General features: G+C 32.0%; 1 protein-coding gene and 2 long non-coding RNA genes across 4 annotated transcripts; 1 reads left to right on the forward strand and 2 right to left on the reverse strand.

Annotated features, from left to right (window-relative positions):
* Positions 1–1,685: 1,685 nt before the first annotated feature.
* On the reverse strand, positions 1,686–2,940 carry LOC125591773. The gene is made up of 2 exons (XR_007327882.1): positions 2,078–2,940; positions 1,686–1,976 (listed from the first exon to the last, which is right to left on the reverse strand). It is a non-coding gene; the product is annotated as an uncharacterized LOC125591773 (long non-coding RNA).
* A 3,485-nt stretch (positions 2,941–6,425) lies between these two features.
* LOC111208531 lies at positions 6,426–7,716 on the reverse strand. Its single transcript, XR_002660431.2, has 2 exons — positions 7,014–7,716; positions 6,426–6,921 (listed from the first exon to the last, which is right to left on the reverse strand). It is a non-coding gene; the product is annotated as an uncharacterized LOC111208531 (long non-coding RNA).
* Positions 7,717–14,287: 6,571 nt separating this feature from the next.
* On the forward strand, positions 14,288–18,914 carry LOC106415182 (calmodulin-binding transcription activator 5). 2 transcript variants are annotated; one of them, XM_013855819.3, is made up of 13 exons: positions 14,288–14,499; positions 14,774–14,899; positions 14,970–15,085; positions 15,163–15,251; positions 15,365–15,410; positions 15,569–15,686; positions 15,872–15,991; positions 16,112–16,170; positions 16,254–16,676; positions 16,768–17,468; positions 17,564–18,113; positions 18,207–18,503; positions 18,605–18,914. In XM_013855819.3, exons 1-13 carry the CDS (start codon positions 14,436–14,438, stop codon positions 18,653–18,655), a joined length of 2,760 nt encoding a protein of 919 aa, XP_013711273.1. In that variant the 5' UTR covers positions 14,288–14,435; the 3' UTR covers positions 18,656–18,914. The 2 variants fall into 2 exon arrangements, with proteins under 2 accessions (XP_013711273.1, XP_048620472.1); XM_048764515.1 differs by having other exon boundaries at positions 14,774–15,085.
* Positions 18,915–19,922: the final 1,008 nt, after the last annotated feature.

A 19,922-nucleotide genomic window follows, 5' to 3' on the forward strand; every position in this document is an offset into this window, starting at 1 on the left:
AGTTATGTGCAATAAAATTGCAAAGATCATTATATGGCTTAAAGCAATCTGGACGTATGTGGTATAATCGTCTCAGTGAGCATTTAACAAAGAAGGATACACAAATGATCTTATATGCCCTTGTGTTTTCATAAAAAAAAAACAACATCCGGATTTGTGATAATCGCAGTGTACGTTGATGATCTTAACATTATTGGAACTTAAAACGAAATTCAAAAGGCATCAGACTATCTGAAAGGAGAATTTGAGATGAAAGATCTCGGGCAGACAAAATATTGTCTAGGCTTACAAATTGACATTCTAGAAAGGGTATATTTGTACATCAGTCTACATATATAAAAAGAGTGTTGAAACGCTTTTACATGGATAAAGCAACTCTTCTTAGCACCCTGATGGTCGTTACCTAATGTTGAAAATGATCCGTTTCAACCATCTGAAGAAAATGAAAAAAAAATAGTTGGTCCTGAAATTCCATACTAAAGTGCAATTGGAGCTCTCATGTATCTTGCAAATTGCACAAGACCTGATAGATCATTCTCTGTTAATCCGTTGGCAATATTCAGTTCGTCTCCTACGCCGAGACACTAGAATTGAATTAAACATGTTTTTCGATATCTCTAAGGGACTATTGATTCAGGTTTATTTTATCCTAAAAACTCAAAAGGTTAAATGATTGGCTTTGCAGATGCAGGCTCTTGGCGTTCTCAGAAACAGACACTCATGGCTCCCTCTTCAAATCATGCTGAGGTCATTGCACCTCATGAAACAAGTAGAGAATGTGTATGGTTGAAGTCCATGAGTCGACACATCCGATCAAGTAGTGGAATTAATAAAGATACTGCTTCGACAATTTTATATGAAGATAATGTGGCATGCGTGACCCAAACAAAGGAGGGATATGTCAAAAGCGATAGAACCAAACATATACTTCCGAATTTCTTCTCATACACTCAGAAGCTCAAAAAGAATTAAGAAATTGAAGTAAAGTATGTTCGTTCATGTGACAATGCTGCAGATCTCTTCACAAAATCACTTCCTAGCTTGTTGTTCAAGAAGCATATCTATAATATAGGAATGAGACATTTACAAGACTTATAAACTATTCAATCGAATGGGAGCTTACGGTGTTGTATTATACTATGGTTTTTTCCACTAGGTTTTCCTATAAAGGTTTTTAACGTGGCAACAAACACGTTTATAAAGAGATAATAGCGACACTGGTCTCCAAGGGGGAGTGTTGTAAACATGAAAAAGAAGATGTCAACCAAACACTACAAAAAAAGAGTGGTTTAACATCATTTAATTTCTATTTTTGCATTACTTATAAATGATGCAAACAAATTTTACATCACTTATATAAATGACTTTGAAAGTGGTGATGCAAATAATTTACATCATTTTATTAATAATTGATGTAAAAATATCAAATATTCATGTCAGTTATGATAATTGATGTCAATTTATATCAATTATAAAAAAGTGATTTTAACATTTACATCATTTTTTTTAAAATTGATGTTAATACTAACATCAATTAAAATAATTGATTCAATCATTTATATATTTAATTTAAAATTAAATTAATACTATTTTAATAGAATTTTTAATTTTATAGTTTATAATTATTAATTCGGAATATTAAATAAATTTGTTTCAATATATAAATAAATAAACAAAATATTTTATTTAATCAATTTTTAATTTTATTTCCATTAAAAATTACAATCTAACGTATAAGCCAGAAAAAAAAATTAAAAAAAATTACATAGACGAAACTTCAACATTGTTTTTTTGCCTTCTTTTCTTCTTCTTCTTCTAGATCTTTAGATCTCTATTTCCATTCTTCGTCTCAGTTGATGGCATGAAGCTGAGTTAACGAGATTCATCGTATAACTCTCCACCCGGCGATATTCTCTGACGTCTACTCTTTTCCCAGATTTTGAGTCAACTTCTAAAATATTCGAAGACTCCAATTCCTAACAAAGAAAGATATATAATTCATAAACAAAAAGTGTTATAAACTTGTAATTTTCTAAAACATGAGAACTGGCAGAAGAGGAAAAGGGGGAAATAATACCTTTTGAGAGTTTTCCAGCGTATTAGTCTGATTAGCAAACCTTGGTCTCTTTGTCATATCCTCCACAAGAAGAAACAAAATCAACATCATGACTCATATGAGAAATAAATGTTTGATGCTTGTTGAAATTTTGTTTTTTATCAAAAAACTTAGAACAATAAATTTTAAACTCATAAACAAGTTTAAGAACTGAAGAGGAAGACGAAGGCTTAACGAGAGAGGATCTTGACAAAAAAGAAAATAAGATGCATTCATTAAAGCCACAAGATATTAACTACTTCTCGTATCGTTAATATTTGTAGAAAACTAATTTTAACGATTGGTTCAAGTGATCAGTTGTTTCAACTGGACGTGTTCGTGGTTCCTATTTTTTTGGGATTGCAACAGATTTGCTTTGCTACACATAATTCCATGTTAATATTACGTTATATATCTGTTAATTAATTATTTTATTAATGCAAATTAATTTTCTACTTTCAAATATTTAGAGGCAACCTAAAGTAAATAATATTATTTTAGTAAATTGATGAAAATATAATTATATAATTTTAACTAGTATCATTTTTAACTGATGTCAATTATGTATCATGTTAATAAGTGATGTTAACCAAACTAATACATACATCAATTATTTAAGTGATATAAATTTATAAAATAATATCATTTTTCTTAAAGTGATACAAATTAATGAAAAAATATATCATTTTACTGAACTGATGCAACATTAGTTAATAATAACATCAATTCCTATAATTGATTTCAAATTATTAATATTTGTCTCATTTAGGAATAAGTGATTTAAAATGAGATCATTTATTTAACTGATACAATTTAAATGATACAATACACAATTTCTTTTGTAGTGAAAGCTGCACCGATCATTGAAATGATCGTGTGAAAAAAATTTGAATGGAGCCCACTATCACTATTTACACAGTAACTTCTACCTTTTTTACTTCTATATAAACGATCGATTTCGATCATTTGTAACTTGCACCTTATCTCTCTTCTCCCTCTTTATAATAAACTCAATTTATTGTATATTTATCATATATTAGTATTATTTCTTTTCTGAGGGTATAAAATTTCGCTCTTATTTAAATTTCCCGATGTTATAAAATTATAAGTTATTTTATAACAGTATCTTAATAGTTTTGTTGATACAGCCATCAAACTTTTAATGGATATTCATTTTTTGTTGCAATACGTTCTTGATTGGCTATAAAGTTTAAATAAAACTAAAGATAAAATAAACTGTTCATTAACAACAACAGCAAGAGAGAGAGAGAGAGAGAGAGAGAGGAGAAAAAAAATATGTTGTTATATATATGAGTGAGACGAGGCAATAGAAAATATACAACAATCTGATGGAATATAACCGAATAAAATCATTAGTTAAAGCTAAACTGAATTAGGTCAAGTAGCTTTATCCATCAATACTATTAAAATAGAATAATTTTTTATCTACTCACAAATAGTTTAGCTTGAACCATTATATTTATTTAATTTCTTATTATTTCTCTTATAACTAATTTAGTTATTATTAAATATATAATATATCTAACTAAATATTTTAATATTTTCAAAACAAGATATCTAAAAAATATTCTTAAGTATCTTTTCTCAAATTTCATTTTAATAATATCTTTTAATATCTTTTATTTAAAATGTAAATATACATTTATTTTTAATATTTACTTTACATAATAAAATTCATAGTTAATATTAACTATAATTATAAAACAAATATAAATGCATTTTTATTTATTGAATAAGAAATAACATTCCTATAATACTTATCTATACATAATTTATATTCATAATTAAATTGCTACAACAATTTATAAATATAAAGTAATTTAATCACTTTATTAACTATTTTATAAATTATAAAATTAAAGAATAAAATATACTCATGAATTTTATAACATATTTTAAAACAAAATATTAAAGTAAGAAACATAAACTAATAACTAATTTCACATTTTAATATACATATTTAAATTAGAATATTAAAAATAATCAATATATTTATCAACTATGAGACGGGTTGAATGACATATATTTAATTTATATAATAATCAAAATAAATTTTGACCAATATAAAAATTAAAAATAAATTTGAACCATAATTTAAGCTTTAAAGTATAAATAAAATTAATATGAGGTGGGTTATGTAAATGAATTATCTTATCTTCATAAAACTATATTCTTGTAAATTTTAATATAGTTATCTATACTTATAAAAAAATAGGCTCGATAATTATCCTCTTAGTGACCACCTTTTCGGTGCACTTCTTCGGGTTTGGCTAATTTCGGGTTCGGATATGTTCTTTTCCTTTCTACGAGACTCATTCTTACATTTCAGACTAGGTACAAATCAATTTTTTTTTTGTTTGGATTCGATTCAGACTTCGGTTTACAGATGTTATGAAAAATGTTGTTATATATTATTTGAAAAACATTGCAACATTTAAAATGATTATAAATTACTAAAACTATTAAAAATTTCGACATTGAATTTTTTTTCATCAATGGGTTAAAAGGATAAAAATGATCATAATTCACAAATGTGAAATTTTATTTAATTAATAATCATCCTAATAATATGCTATACATATGTTAATATATTTAAATTTAATTATATACCATATAGAATAGATAAAAGTGATTATTTTGATTTATTTACAATAAAATGATTGTAAATAAACAAGAGTGGTTGTTTTGATTTATGTGCTCGCGTCAACTTCGTTGTACACAAAATATTTACTGCATTTTCAATGATTTAATATATATATATCTATTAATTTAGTTTTTCATAATATGCAAAAATAAATAACAATACATAAAAATAATTTGTATACAAACATGAATGATATGTTAGCTAGACATTTTTTTTCTTTCTAAAGTTTAATTAGAGGTATTATTGTCCTATACTTTAATTGTTTTCATATTTTTTTCCTTTTGTTGAGAACAAGTATCCATATGTATGTTTCCTTCTTTCTGTTATTTATTAACCACGCATAAGCTTTAACCACTAGCTAGTCTAGTAAGTATGATATTCACAAATATATCGGCCTTAGAGGCTTTGACATATAGAAAAGAGTTGGAAGGAAAAATATAATTTTTGCAATTTTTTTAAATCAGTTTAGATACATGTTTTCAAATCGCAGTTAATGATAACAAAATTCTCTATATATATTTATGTACCGCAATTGTTGCCACACACATACCTACATATATACCTATATATCTTTGGCACATGCTAGCATTTTTTTTGGCACATGCTAGCATTACACCTAGATATAGAAACATCACGCCAAATAACATGCCACTACACTAAATAACCCTTAATTAAATCCGTATTCGTGTTACTAAAATGCATAAATTAATCATAAGGCCTAGATAAGAATAATGGCTAGCTTTACAAGTTGAATTATACTCCCTCTGTTTTCATTATAAGTGTAGTTTTAGGCTTCGCCACACGAATTAAAGAAACAATTAATTTTGTACATTTCCTATAAAAAAAATACTATTACCTATACACCTAACCATATTTCAACCAATAAAAAAATAAATTTTGCATAAAATTAATAAATTTTGCATTGAAAATCGAAAACGACACTTATTTTGTAACGAAAAAAATTCTCTAAAACGACACTTAATATGAAACGGAGGGAGTACATGTTTATTTGATCCATCCTATATGTGTGTCTTACGTACATGCATTTAAACTGAAGTCCATGTTTTTCTTCTTTTTTTTTGCGGTGTTATAGAGATATCAAGTCCGAACTTATCCCTAAATCATATCGCCCAACGTTAGTATCATTTGATACATATTTAATGCAAACTAGGTTTTCGACTTTTTTTAGTCTGATATCTGAAAAGAATTAGCCTAATCTAAGTATAAACTTGAAATTATAGTCATCATAACTTTGAAAAGGTCTGTTTCATAATAAATTTAAACTCGGTCTGAAATAATTAAAAATTTCCAGTACAGTTATAAAATTAGAAGCAACGCTTAAACACACTTCTGATAATTTATGTTTAGTTGTTAAAATCTGAAAATTTCAAATATTTACGGCAGAATACCTATTATGAGATTTTTTAGGAATTTGATAATTTCATACTGTATTAAATAGAGCCAAAAAACTACGTGTCAATTATTTGTCACCTGCTATAGTATTTAGAGCTTGTTACATAAAAGGTTACTTTGTCTTGGACTTTTAACGTATTTAGATACTTTGCACTTGAAGTGTACTTTTTGACTTGCTTTTGTTTTCTCTTCCGTAATTGCCCTTCTCGCAAACTAGTTATAGCGAGACTTAAAATCCGGTTACACAAAAAGTAAATAATAGTTTGTCTCTTTCTGTTACAATTAATTGGTAGATTTATTCAACAATGAGATTTTTTTTTTGGACCGTTAGATTAAAGAATGTAAAAACAAATCGGATGACTAATGTTAAAGCAAGTACAAATCTACTAAAAAGAAAAGACATAAATGTGTAGTCATTGCTAAGGTTTCATCTCTTTCCTTGTTGTGGAAAAACAATGTTCATGAAACGTGTGGTAAGGCTGGATTGGTATTATTTTGGCTGGTGGAGCTTGGTGCGTTGGAAGGTGGTCTGGTGGATCGTGGTGGGATGAAGTATGGTTGATGGTAGTGTGGACAGAAAACATGTGGTTGGGTGAAGAGTTGAAACAGGAGTAGGCGTGTGGGTGAAGTGTGGCTGTGTGAAATGTGGTTGGGAAAGTAGTGGATGGTCGAGGCGTGGTTGGGGGAGACATGGTTGGGGTGACTCTCTGTTGGAGAATGTGAAGAGGTGACTCTCTGTTGGAGGTTTCTGCAACACATAAAAAGATTTAGGTGTCAACCAAAGCTTTAATCATGGGTTGAGGAGATTATCAACGAATAATCAGAGAAGATAAGCCATACCATTCGTTGTGGTTTTGAGAAACTAACGGCAATTGAAATTAATGCCGGTGAGAAATTGACGGCGGATTGTGTTTTCGTCGAATCGAAGGAGACAGGGGCTTTTGCTATTTCGCTATAACAGCAAAAAAAGAAGGGGATCTAGATCAATCTATAAAATAGGGTAAAGTAGTTAAGATTTGTCATATCTTTCCTTGTAGGAGAATACACCGTGGAGTCACCATGATTTTTGTTCTTCGGCGGTGAGAATGAAGAAGAAATCGTCAAACTGGAAGAGAAAAAGATAACTACTTGACTTTTAGATATTGAGATAAGAGAAAGAGTAGCTGGTTCACGATTAAGGTAAACAAAAGAAAAATGTAACTAATTGATTTCTGGTTTTGGAGGTAAATAAGACAATAGCACATAAGAAAATATTTGACATGGAAAAAGTATGTTAGAGTGATATAGGGTAGAGATAAAGTATGTCTAACTGTAAATTTTACCTTATCACTTAAGATTTTTGGTTTTGTAAAACTAGCTGGGGGAAATGAATGGTCTCAGGCCATCTCCGACAAAATACCAAAACACTAAATTTGGTGTAATTTAATCTCCAACAAAACATCAAAATTGATATCATCTCACCAAATTTGGTGTAATATGAATAGTATTATATCAAATTTGGTGTAATACTATTCATCACACCAAATTTATAAAAAACATATTTTATTATGTTTCATTTAATAATATAGTTCAATTACTATCAAATTTGTAATTGAAAATAAGTATATTGTATTATTTGTATTTTAATTTTATTTTCACACAATATTTTTTTTTTCAAAATAAATTATTAAATGACTATTATCATTTATCACTTACAAATAGTAAAAATATAAATAATAATCTAGATGTGATAAAATAATTATTTATCAATTACAAATAATAAAAATATAAAAAATGTAAAATTGAAAGCATCAAATAATATATAATATTATTTTTGATGTAAAATTTGGTGTCATTGTTGGAAATGACGAAATTATTTTGACACCAAAATATCAAATTTGACGTAATTTTAACACTAATTCGATGTTATTGTTCCACGAGAGTTTCTGTGTTATAAAAGGGGGTGTGGTCTCAGTGGATCTTCTCGACAAAAACAATAATGCTTTTATAATCCCGGTTTTGCGAAAACTCGAACCCCATTGCTTCAATCATTCTCGAGAAAACACAGTTAATTATTGGTTCTAGGCCTCGGCGTTCGGGTCTTCGGGTCGGGTTCGGACCGGTTCTTTTCGGATCCGGGTTTTTTCGGGTCCTAAATATTTAGACTTAATAGGTACTTAGAAATTTTCGGTTCGGATTCGGGTCGGTTCTTCTCGGGTCCAGGTCGGTTCGGGTCTATAATTAAAATACCCATAAAATACCCGTAATTTTTCGGGTCCATATCGGGTCCGGATCGGGTTCGGGTATTTAGGATCTGAAAAAGACATGATATACCCAATTCCATCAACTTTAGTTGAATATTTGTCATATATATCTAAAATTTTACAAAACAACTTAAATGAAACTATTAATAATTAAAATAAAACGTTTTAAAACTCTAAATTTTATATTTTAAAACTTTATATTACTTTAAAAATGTTAAAAAATAATAACAAATGTTGTTAACAAAAGATATTTCAACTAAATCATAAAATAATATATATAAAATAGAACACAAAAACATCATAGTTTTAGATATACATGTTTTTAAGTCGGGTACAAATCAGTTCTTATCGGGTCGGGTCTATTCGGGTCGGTTCTTTTCGGGTCCGAGTCTATTCGGGTCGGTTCCTTTTCGGTTCCGGTTCTTTCGGGTAAAAAAAATTTAGACCCAAAAGGTATTTGTAAATTTTCGGACCGGTTCCGGATCGGATATTTTTGGGTCGGTTCTGGTTCGGATCTTCGGGTCTAGGTTAAAATGCCCAGGCCTAATTGGTTCTTTAAAGAAAACACTGTCTTGGACACCATTAAATAAATAGTAAAGGGAAAACTTTATATTTACACGAAAATTTGAGGTCGGCAAGCAAATGTAATTGGCTAAACATTAGTTTTTACTTCTTTGTAGGTTAACCTATAAGTCAAACAAATTGCGGATAAGATTATTGGTGTCTAATCTTAAACAAACAGAAAGTTTTTTAAATCAAATTTGGTCCGTCCGGTTCAGTGTTTGTTTTGGTTTGCCTTTTCACGAACCAGTCCACTTGTACATCGTTTCTTTCAGTATTTGTCAACTAATAATTGGGACCCACGTTTTTACCGAGTACAAGTTTGTCACATGCAGAAACAAATGACAATTATTGAGGATAAAAAGGAACTAAAATTATTTTACATATATTATACTAATATTGTCACGTTTAGAGAGAGAAGTTAGATCTACTTTGGGGACCGGCGTTCGGCCGGCGCGTGAACGTCCGTGCCGGCGCCGGAGTCTTTTCTTGTCCGTCGTAGTGGCTCTCCTTCGCTCCTTCTTTGCCGTCCTGTCAACGACCGCTTTGTCCGAGCTCTGGTACCGCTACCATTCCTAACGGTGGCTCGGTTTTGGAGTAACGACGCGTTCGTCTGGAGGTCCCCGGTGGAGAGGGAGCGGCTTGCATGTTTAGATGTGGTGTTTTCCGGGAAGTGGAGGCTTGCTCAGATCCACCGTCGTCGGCTCTAGCTTCCGGGAAGGGAGTCTCCTTCAGATTCGCCTTCGCCGGCTTTTGGTTACGGAGAGCGGAGGCTAGCAAAGCTCCGCGCTGCCGCTTGGGAACCCGGTGTTCGTTTGGGTCAAGGTTACTAGGTTCGATTTGTGTCAAGTTCGGCGTGGTTGTCGTCAAGGTGGGGTTGGGTCAATGCGGATGAGATCTCGGTAGACGATGAAGCTCTCCGGCGAAGTGACGACTTTCAAGAAAGAAAGCGATGGTTCTCGGTTCGAGTGTCTAGGGTTTGAAGTGTTTTAAAGTCGGAGGAGATCTCGAGGTGCGTTGGAACTATCCGGCGTGATGACAACACGGTGAAGAACGACTATGGGTTCGTTGGAGGCTTGTCGGTTACTGAGCTCTGGCGAACAAGGATTTCGATGGTGTTGTTCCGACGGCGTAGAGGCGGATGCGGTCAAGTTGAGGCGGTTACGACGCGTGACGCGTTAATGGAGCAGATCTCTCCACGTGTCGAGCCAGCCTCCTCGACACGCTATCCGACTGGGTCATGCGGCTTCTGAGTTTGGGCCGAGGGCCCGTTTAGCTTTTTCATTTAGCCCGTAATCTTTTGGGCTTATAGCCGTCTTTTGCTGTAATCGGGTTTCGGCCGTTTACTGGGCATGGCCCATTTATCTAATTTAAAAAAAAAAACTTTGACGAAAAAAAAAAGGAACGAAAAACACTTCGGTCTGACTGAAAAGTAGTTTTAGCGAGAACATGATAGCGATAATTCATTTTCCACTTAGTTTAACATTTTTTTACCAGTCTTCTAAATATATTAGTTTTCGTTATATTTTTATACTATCTTTTAAGTTTTCATTTTATTTGTGTATCAATTTAAGTTGGATTCTAGTAATGATATAAAATTTCATAAAAATAATTTTCTAATTATACATATATATATTTAACTAATATAAAATTAAATTAAATTTAAAATTCGGTTGAATCGGTTGGACCGGTCTGACCATTGACCTAGTTACAATGCCGAGTCAATGTCCGATCCGGTTTTCAAAAGATTGCATCTATCCATAGAGTTCCTGAATCATCAAATCAGCCACAAATTTTTTTATATATTTTCTCTATATACTTAGTATATTAACATCTACCCATAGAGGTTCCGTAATCATCCAATCAGTCACAACAATTGTTTTTTTCACATTTTCCTCTTTGTATCTTTTCAATTAATAATGATACATATAAATCAACAAAATAACTTTTTAAATAATAGTATAAATAGATCATTCATTTTCAAATTATAGTGAACATAAAACATTTCAAATAATAATTTAATATAATGACACACATATATATATATATATATATATATATATATATACTTATTTGATGAAAATCAGTCTAAATCATATAAAACATAACAAATCAACAAAATAGTGTTTTAATTAACAGTATATAAAAGATGACCTAGTCTAAAATCATGGAAAATATGATATTTAAACGAAATAACTTTTTAAATAATAGTTTGAACATAAGTAGATTTATACAAGAAAAAATAAACTAAACAGTTTATATCAAAAAAATAAAATAATACCTGATAGTATTAATAGATTTGAGAAAAATGGATCCTGGTTAAATAGATATATAATTCGTAGGGGTGAAAAATGTGAAAACAAAAGGTTAGGGTAAAAAAAAGAGAGAAGAAAGACGGACATTTTGTTATATGCTAGTTAGCGCATCATCTACCATTTCCAGTTGAATCGTCAACGGAAAACACAATCTACTTTATTAAAATAGAAGTACAAATAAGAAATAACCTTAAGATTTACAATTTAATTACAACTAGATCCTGATCCGCGCGCCAGCGCGGATATGAATTTTCAGTTTTTTAATTATTTATTTTATTAAATGTTGTATTTGTAAAATTTATTCATATTATATTCATTAAGTAAATATCTTTTTTCGCATCTTAAACTTTCTATTTTTTACGAATATGTGATATCATATAAAAAATATAAAAAAATGAGTATACATAGTTAATTAGATAATTGTAAAAACATAAATTTTTCTTTCGTTTGCGATATCATATAAATAACGATCCGCTCAGTTAACAAAAATCATGATTTTTTATGTGTAATTTTTTTTATTTTGACCGTTTCCTTAAAACTATATTAAGTTTTACATATTTTAATTAGAATATTTTTAATATCTTTACCTTTTTATTTGAAATGCAACTCAATATTTTTTAAAAAATTATAACAAAATATTTAAAAAAACATTTTTAGAATTTGTTTGAAAAATATGAAAATTACATTTTAAATTAAAATTATCCTAAAATATGATAAGTTTTGATGTAAACGAAAACTCAAATTATGTCAAAAATAATTATATTCAATGACAATAACAATTTAAATTGATTATTTAAAAAAAATACATTTACAAAAATATTGTTTCAAAGAAAATCCATTTCTCTTTCAAATATAAAATGAAAATATTATAATTAAATAAAAAAAAATATAAATAAAAACTATATATTTAGCAAATGACATCTGAGTTATATTATGCTAAAATTTTATTTCTAACAATTTAGCAAATGACAAATGAGTTATGAGCAAATAATACCACATAATTTTTAAAAACATAGTCATTCTTAAATATTTTTTGAATAAATAAATATTTTTTAATTTAATCAACTGAAAATAATATCCGTACAATTGTGTGAGTCAAATTCTAGTTTTATTGATGTATGTTATATATTAGTGTTGTATATTTTAGGTAACAATTTAATGATGCACGTTTTTTAAAATCTCCATTATTAAAATTATGCACGTAAGGATAACTCATGAGTTTTTTTTATTGATTAAATGACATTAAGTCCAAATTTATTTAAGGATATTTCATTAAGGTAACTAAAAAGACAAACAATAAAATAGGAAGTTTAAATTCATTTAAACATATTTCATTAATGTAGCTGAAAAGACAAGTAATAAATTAGGCAGTTTTATTCGTTTTATGATATTTCATAAATGCAACTGAAAAAGACAAGAAAAAATAGGGAGTTTAATTAATAAAGTAAGAACATTTTCAAATGGGTACTTCTCTTTTAATAATATAGATACAATGCAACTGAAGTAATTAATAAACTTAAATCTAAATTAATTTTTTTCCTAAATCTATTCCACAACAAATTCATGATAAATATTACACTTAATGCACATTAATACCATGAACCTTAATATGTAAAGTAGAAAACCTATTTCCATAAATTCGTTGGTATTATCCTCTATTAGATAATATTTATTACATTTTTCAAAATTTTATTGTTAATGAAATCAATTAACAATATTTAAAAAATTTAAAGGATATGTCGTATTTGAGAATAAAAACTTAATAATGAGAACATATTTAAAAAAAATCCATTTTACTTGATAATTCTAAATTTGTACTTAATTAAAATTTTCAAATAACCAGTTTGACTAATCTATTTAATTGACAATATTGTTTTAGATATATATAACTAAAATGCTCTTAGAAAATTATTTTTAAATTATGTATGATATTACATATGTTCAATTGAATTTTACCTTAAATTATTTATCTTTAGTAAGGATTTGAAATATTAGATTTGGTAATAACATGTACATTTAAGTATTAATATTAAAAAATTAAAAACACCTAAGATTTTTCTTATGAGAAAATTGTAATAGGGAAAGTTTCAAAAGAATATTTTTCAAGTTTTGTACGTAAAGAAAAACATTTAGACAAGATTAAAAAAAATTCAAATAAAATAAAAATCCTACATATAATAAAATTTTAAAGTCAATAAGTTAAAATAAAATTAATTTGATAATAATATAAATACAAGAAATGCAATTACTCATTCTAACAAATTACTCATTTTAATAAGTATAACATAAATATTTTACTAAAAATGCATGACAAATATTTATATATCAGGTTGAGAAATTAAAAATTAAGACTATTTATATAATGGGTTGGAAATTTAAATATAGTTATCATTTATGACCAAAAACCTATCAAAACATCTTAAATATTATTTTCGCATATATATAGGTTAGTTTATGGAAACACACACATAAACTAAAAATAAACGAAAATATATATTTTAATTATTATGCGTAATGTCATAATAAAAAATACATAATATGTGAAAAAATAAATATATATTATACTATTTATAGAAAACAAAAGTATATTCCTAAAAGATGAAAAAATGGTTTCTCTTTTTTACTGGGAACCCAAATGTTGTAAATAATGTCACATATCAAACCTGACCAATGAAAGGCTACTAGCATTTCCTTTACTAATAGCCAACTCGATATCGGGTAAATAAAAATGATATCGGTTAAATAAAAACAAATATTCGCGTGATATTTACATTTACAGTTATATAAATTATTTTACTTTTACTATTAGTGGAATTATGTAACATCAATATATGTATTATGTGATGTATTTTTGTTACTATTTTATTATAATTTTTATAGATTATATAATGGTGTAAAAAATATTTAGTTACATTACGTAAAAAAAAACATCAGTTCCGTAGAGCCGGTCCAGCTCTAGTTTTATCTTGTAAGAAGCTCTCTTTAAGAATTAATTAAAATAATTTAGTGGAGAAAAAGCTCAAATTCGTTTTTGTTTGATTGTTTCTCTCTCTCTCTCTCTTTCTCTCACATCATTTCGTATATCTCAAAATCTGTGTGTTACAAGACAGTACTTGTCGTGAGGATCATCGGACTTGTCTTAGATGGCGGGAGTCGATTCCGCCAGGCTTATCGGCTCTGAGATTCATGGATTCCATACTCTGCAAGGTTGTTTTCTTAAACCTTGATCCTTCGTGTTGACGATTCCGTGATAAAGTAGTTTTGACTGTGTTCTTAAATCGGAGTTTCAAAATCACCGATTCCATCTTGACTTTCGTTTCCGATCGCTCTTGATTTGATCGCGCATTCCTTGTGATCTAATATTTGCATTCAATCAGAGCTCGCCGACATTTTTTAGGATAGGGTACAACTTTTGATAGAAGAAGACTATTTGCTTAGATACATGACTTTGACTTTCTGAGTATTTCTTCTTGTATTGCAGATCTGGATATACAAACGATGCTGGAGGAAGCATACACTAGGTGGCTCCGCCCTAATGAGATCCATGCTCTCCTCTCTAACCATAAGTACTTCACCATCAACGTCAAGCCTGTCCACTTACCCAAAAGTATTCTCCCATCCTCTTTTTTTTCTTTCTTTTTTATTTCCTCAGAGTTTTCTTCTTTTGCTTCTTATAGGTGGCACGATTGTGTTTTTCGACCGTAAGATGCTGAGGAACTTTAGAAAAGATGGTCATAACTGGAAAAAGAAGAAGGATGGCAAGACTATCAAGGAAGCTCACGAACACCTTAAAGTGAGCGTCTTTGACTTCATACGTGCTTTTATATCCTCTTGTGTGATGATCTCTGTATATTATTGTTCCATCTCCAGGTTGGTAATGAGGAAAGGATCCATGTTTACTATGCCCACGGTGATGATAACCCTACCTTTGTTCGAAGGTGTTACTGGCTATTGGACAAGTATGTGGCAGCCCAAGATTGTATAAATATAGTTCACTTGATGATGCCTTCTTTCCCCTGCTTTATTTCTCAAGGTTTTTGAGTTAATAATCCATCTCTTCCTATAATGGCAGGTCTCAGGAGCACATAGTTCTTGTCCACTATCGTGAGACACATGAGGTTTTTTACCTGTTTCTCAGCTTCTTCTGATTTTTTTTTTTTTTTGGTTAGGATGATGCATTGATGTTGTTTCAATAGGTTACGGCCTTCTCTTGGCATATTTTAGTAGCAAACTACAATATTCGTTTGCAGCCCTCTGAAGAATTTTGGTAAAACAGGTTCAGGCAGCTCCAGCAACACCTGGGAACTCGTACTCAAGTTCGACCACTGACCACTTATCAGCAAAACCTGTTGCTGAAGATATTAATTCTGGTGTCAGTAATGCTTGTAATACAGGTGAGAAGGAGTCTCCTGCTGATCTTGAGCTTTTGCTATTCAAATTTTTCGTGTATATTGGCAATTTTCTGTACTATTCAGAAATTTTTAGTGTATATTGAAATATGTTCTTCATTTGGAGTTCTCTTAAGATGGCTGGACATTGATCACAGTTCCTTTTTTTTGTTTTGTTTACGGGTTTAAAGCACGCAGCAACAGTCTGGTTGCTAGAAATCATGAGATTAGCCTTCATGAGATCAACACACTTGATTGGGATGAGCTTCTAGTAGAAGCAGATATGACCAACCAGTCTTCACCAACAGAAGGTACTTATATCACTTGACCTTAACCTTCATAAGTTAACTAACATCTTCCAAAAATATAATATATCTGCTTGTTTTTAAAAAGGGAGCGATGAATTTTTACTTTCGTTTGTATCTCTGCAGACGATGTGTTATACTTCACTGAACAGCTCCAAACTGCGCCTATGGGATCTGCACAGCAGGTGAGTGAAATAGATGTTTCAAGTCTGTAAGAGGCTTTGCCTGTCTTGCTGTTCACCATTTTTCCGCCTGGTTTATTGTGCAGGGGAATCACCAGGCAGTATACAATGGATCAACAGATATACCATCATATCTCGGTCTTGGGGACCCTGTTTATCAAAATAACAGTCCATGTGGCGCACGAGAATTTTCTAGTCAGCACTTGCACTGTGTAGTAGATCCAAATCAACAGACAAGGGATTCCAGTGCAACAGTTGCTGATGAACAGGGTGATGCTTTGCTTAATAACGGTTATGGAAGTCAGGAAAGTTTTGGAAAATGGGTAAACAACTTCATAAGTGACTCTCCTGGTTCAGTGGACGATCCTTCACTTGAAGCTGTATATACACCTGGACAGGAATCATCTGCTCCTCCTGCTGTAGTTCATTCTCAGTCTAACATACCAGAGCAAGTATTCAACATCACTGATGTTTCACCTGCCTGGGCCTACTCGACAGAGAAAACAAAGGTTTCTAGTACTTCTTTCCAGTATACCCTTATCATGTCACCATTGGTTGGTCCTATAAGTGAATCTAACCATTTTCATGTTAATCTTGCAGATTCTTGTAACTGGGTTCTTTCACGACAGCTTCCAACATTTTGGAAGATCAAACCTCTTCTGCATTTGTGGAGAGTTGCGTGTCCCCGCAGAATTTCTCCAGATGGGGGTATATCGTTGCTTCCTTCCCCCTCAATCTCCTGGGATAGTGAACCTCTATCTAAGTGCGGATGGGACCAAACCGATCAGCCAATTATTCAGCTTCGAACACCGCTCAGTTCCAGTTATTGAAAAAGCCGTCCCTCAAGAGGACCAGCTGTACAAGTGGGAAGAATTTGAGTTCCAAGTCAGACTATCTCATCTTCTATTCACTTCTTCGAGCAAAATCAGCGTTTTCTCAAGCAGAATCTCACCTGATAACCTGCTAGAGGCTAAAAAACTCGCTAGCAGGACTTCCCATCTCTTAAACAGCTGGGCGTATTTAATGAAGTCAATCCAGGCGAATGAGCTGCCGTTTGATCAAGCAAGGGACCATCTCTTTGAGCTCACTCTGAAAAATAGGCTGAAGGAGTGGCTTTTGGAGAAAGTGATCGAAAACCGCAACACGAAGGAGTATGACTCTAAAGGCCTTGGAGTGATCCACCTTTGTGCTGTCCTTGGATACACTTGGTCGATCCTTCTCTTCTCCTGGGCAAATATATCGTTGGATTTCCGTGATAAGCATGGTTGGACCGCTCTTCATTGGGCAGCATACTATGGAAGGTAAAACAACTTGCATCTTTATAGTAACACGAGGTTCTTTTGCATATCCTCTTTTCGTTTTATTAACTTCTTTTCCATGTTTTACTCTTTGAAAGGGAGAAAATGGTGGCTGCTCTTCTGTCTGCCGGGGCAAGGCCTAACTTGGTGACAGACCCGACTAAGGAATACCTCGGCGGCTGCACAGCGGCTGATATTGCACAGCAGAAAGGTTACGAGGGTTTAGCAGCTTTTCTTGCAGAGAAATGTCTTGTAGCACAGTTCAGAGACATGAAAATGGCTGGAAACATCAGTGGTAACCTTGAGGGCGTCAAAGCAGAGACGTCAACAAACCCGGGGCATTCAAATGAAGAGGAGCAGAGCCTGAAGGACACTCTGGCGGCATACAGAACCGCTGCAGAGGCGGCTGCACGGATCCAGGGGGCGTTCAGAGAGCACGAGCTCAAAGTCAGGTCAAAGGCGGTGCGGTTTGCTAGCAAAGAAGAAGAGGCCAAAAACATAATAGCCGCTATGAAGATTCAGCATGCGTTTCGAAATTACGAGACTCGTAGGAAGATTGCAGCCGCTGCTCGGATTCAGTACAGGTTCCAAACATGGAAAATGAGGCGGGAGTTTTTGAACATGCGGAAAAAGGCAATTAAGATCCAGGTAAAAAAAGATTATATCGCCATCAAACTCTGCAAGACTGCTCTTTGCTGCTTTAGAATACACTAAAGATGAATTTGTTTTATGGTGGTGCAGGCTGTGTTTAGGGGGTTCCAAGTAAGAAGACAGTACCAGAAGATAACATGGTCGGTGGGAGTTCTTGAGAAGGCGATTCTGAGGTGGAGACTCAAGAGAAGAGGATTCAGAGGGCTTCAGGTTAGCCAACCTGAGGAGAAGGAAGGCACTGAAGCGGTGGAGGATTTCTACAAGACAAGCCAGAAACAAGCAGAGGATCGGCTAGAGAGATCAGTGGTTCGAGTCCAGGCCATGTTCCGGTCCAAGAAGGCTCAGCAAGATTACAGAAGGATGAAACTGGCTCATGAAGAAGCTCAGGTGAAATTACTTTTGTTTCTTTCTATTTTCTTAACTCGCTATATATAATCTATTTCAAAAACATGACACAGTTTCACTTATAAATGTGTAACATGTGACAGCTGGAGTATGATGGGATGCAAGAGCTTGATCAGATGGATATGGAGAGCTGAATTTCATATTAAAGAGAAGTGTTGTGCTATTACAAGTAAAATCTGTGTAAATGACAAGAGGCAATTTCGGCCTTTTTGAAGCTGTTTGTTAGCATGGTAAAATCAATTCTGGAGGTGGGAGATTTTGCTGAGAGGCGTCTTGTCATCAGTCTTTTGTTTGGAAGACGGTGTTAGTTTCTGTAATGTGTTATGTGACTTATGTTCAATAAACAATCTAAGATATAATAAGAAGACAGAAAAAAAAAACATGAAACAAATATACATGAAATCCAGAGTATACAAGTGCAAGTCTTCTTCCACAAAACTTTGGTTAAATGCTGTTTTCGAATTCTGGGTGGTGCTTACACTCTGTGCCGATGTTGAGTTGGACTTTTGACCTGAAATAAATAGGAGTTGCTTCTAGTCGAGATTTGATTTCTAGGTCCAGTGGGTGGGCTTTTATCTACAGTTTGAAGTTAGTCTTTTGCAACAAGATACACGTCGGAAAAAAAAACGAAAAAGAGCGGTGAACAGTTCGAACGTCACACTCCGACACGTGTGGAGATGCAAAACACGTGTCAAAGGAGTGGCTAAGCTCTCTCTGATCTGTTCCTCAAACTTTTCCTTGCTTCTTGTGAAGAGAGAAGTATTAACATAGAAGCAAAGAAAAATAAGTGATAGAAGAAACAAAAAGTGGACAAGAGTGGAGGAAGAAAGGTGATGGATGAGATAAGGAGCTTTGAGAAGGCAAATTTGTTCGATCTTGGCCATCCTCGTATCAACCGCATCGCTGACTCGTTCGTCTAAGCCTCCGGTATAAGTAATTTTAATATTTCATGTATTGTGTAAATATATTTAAGATGGCATATTTGTATTAACATAGCTTAAGATGGATTTATTTTTGAAGGTCGGAGCTTTACAAGCTGTGTGTCTAGGGAAGCTTACTTCACGGTGGTTGATGGTAAAATCTCCCATATTTAAAAAAAAATATAAGTTAATATAGAACTTTATATGTTTGATTATGAATCCAGGGGCAGGGCAGCATGGGTCCACCTTCTGAGAATGCCGGTAGCAAGAAACATAGGTTTCCTAATCTCAGAGGTTGGTTAACAATGTTATGCAATTGCAATCATGAGATTTGTACGGTTTGATGTGTTTAAAATTTGCAGTGTTTTGCAGGGCAGCTCTGAGATTTAGGGGGCTGTAGGTGGTTTTTAAAAAATTCCAGCTATAAATTTATTTTGGTAAATTTGGGGGTCTAAAAACAAATTTTGGGGCTTTTTTCTAT

The sequence above is a fragment of the Brassica napus genome, chromosome C8 (genome assembly GCF_020379485.1).
Source record: "Brassica napus cultivar Da-Ae chromosome C8, Da-Ae, whole genome shotgun sequence".
NCBI lineage: Eukaryota > Viridiplantae > Streptophyta > Magnoliopsida > Brassicales > Brassicaceae > Brassica > Brassica napus.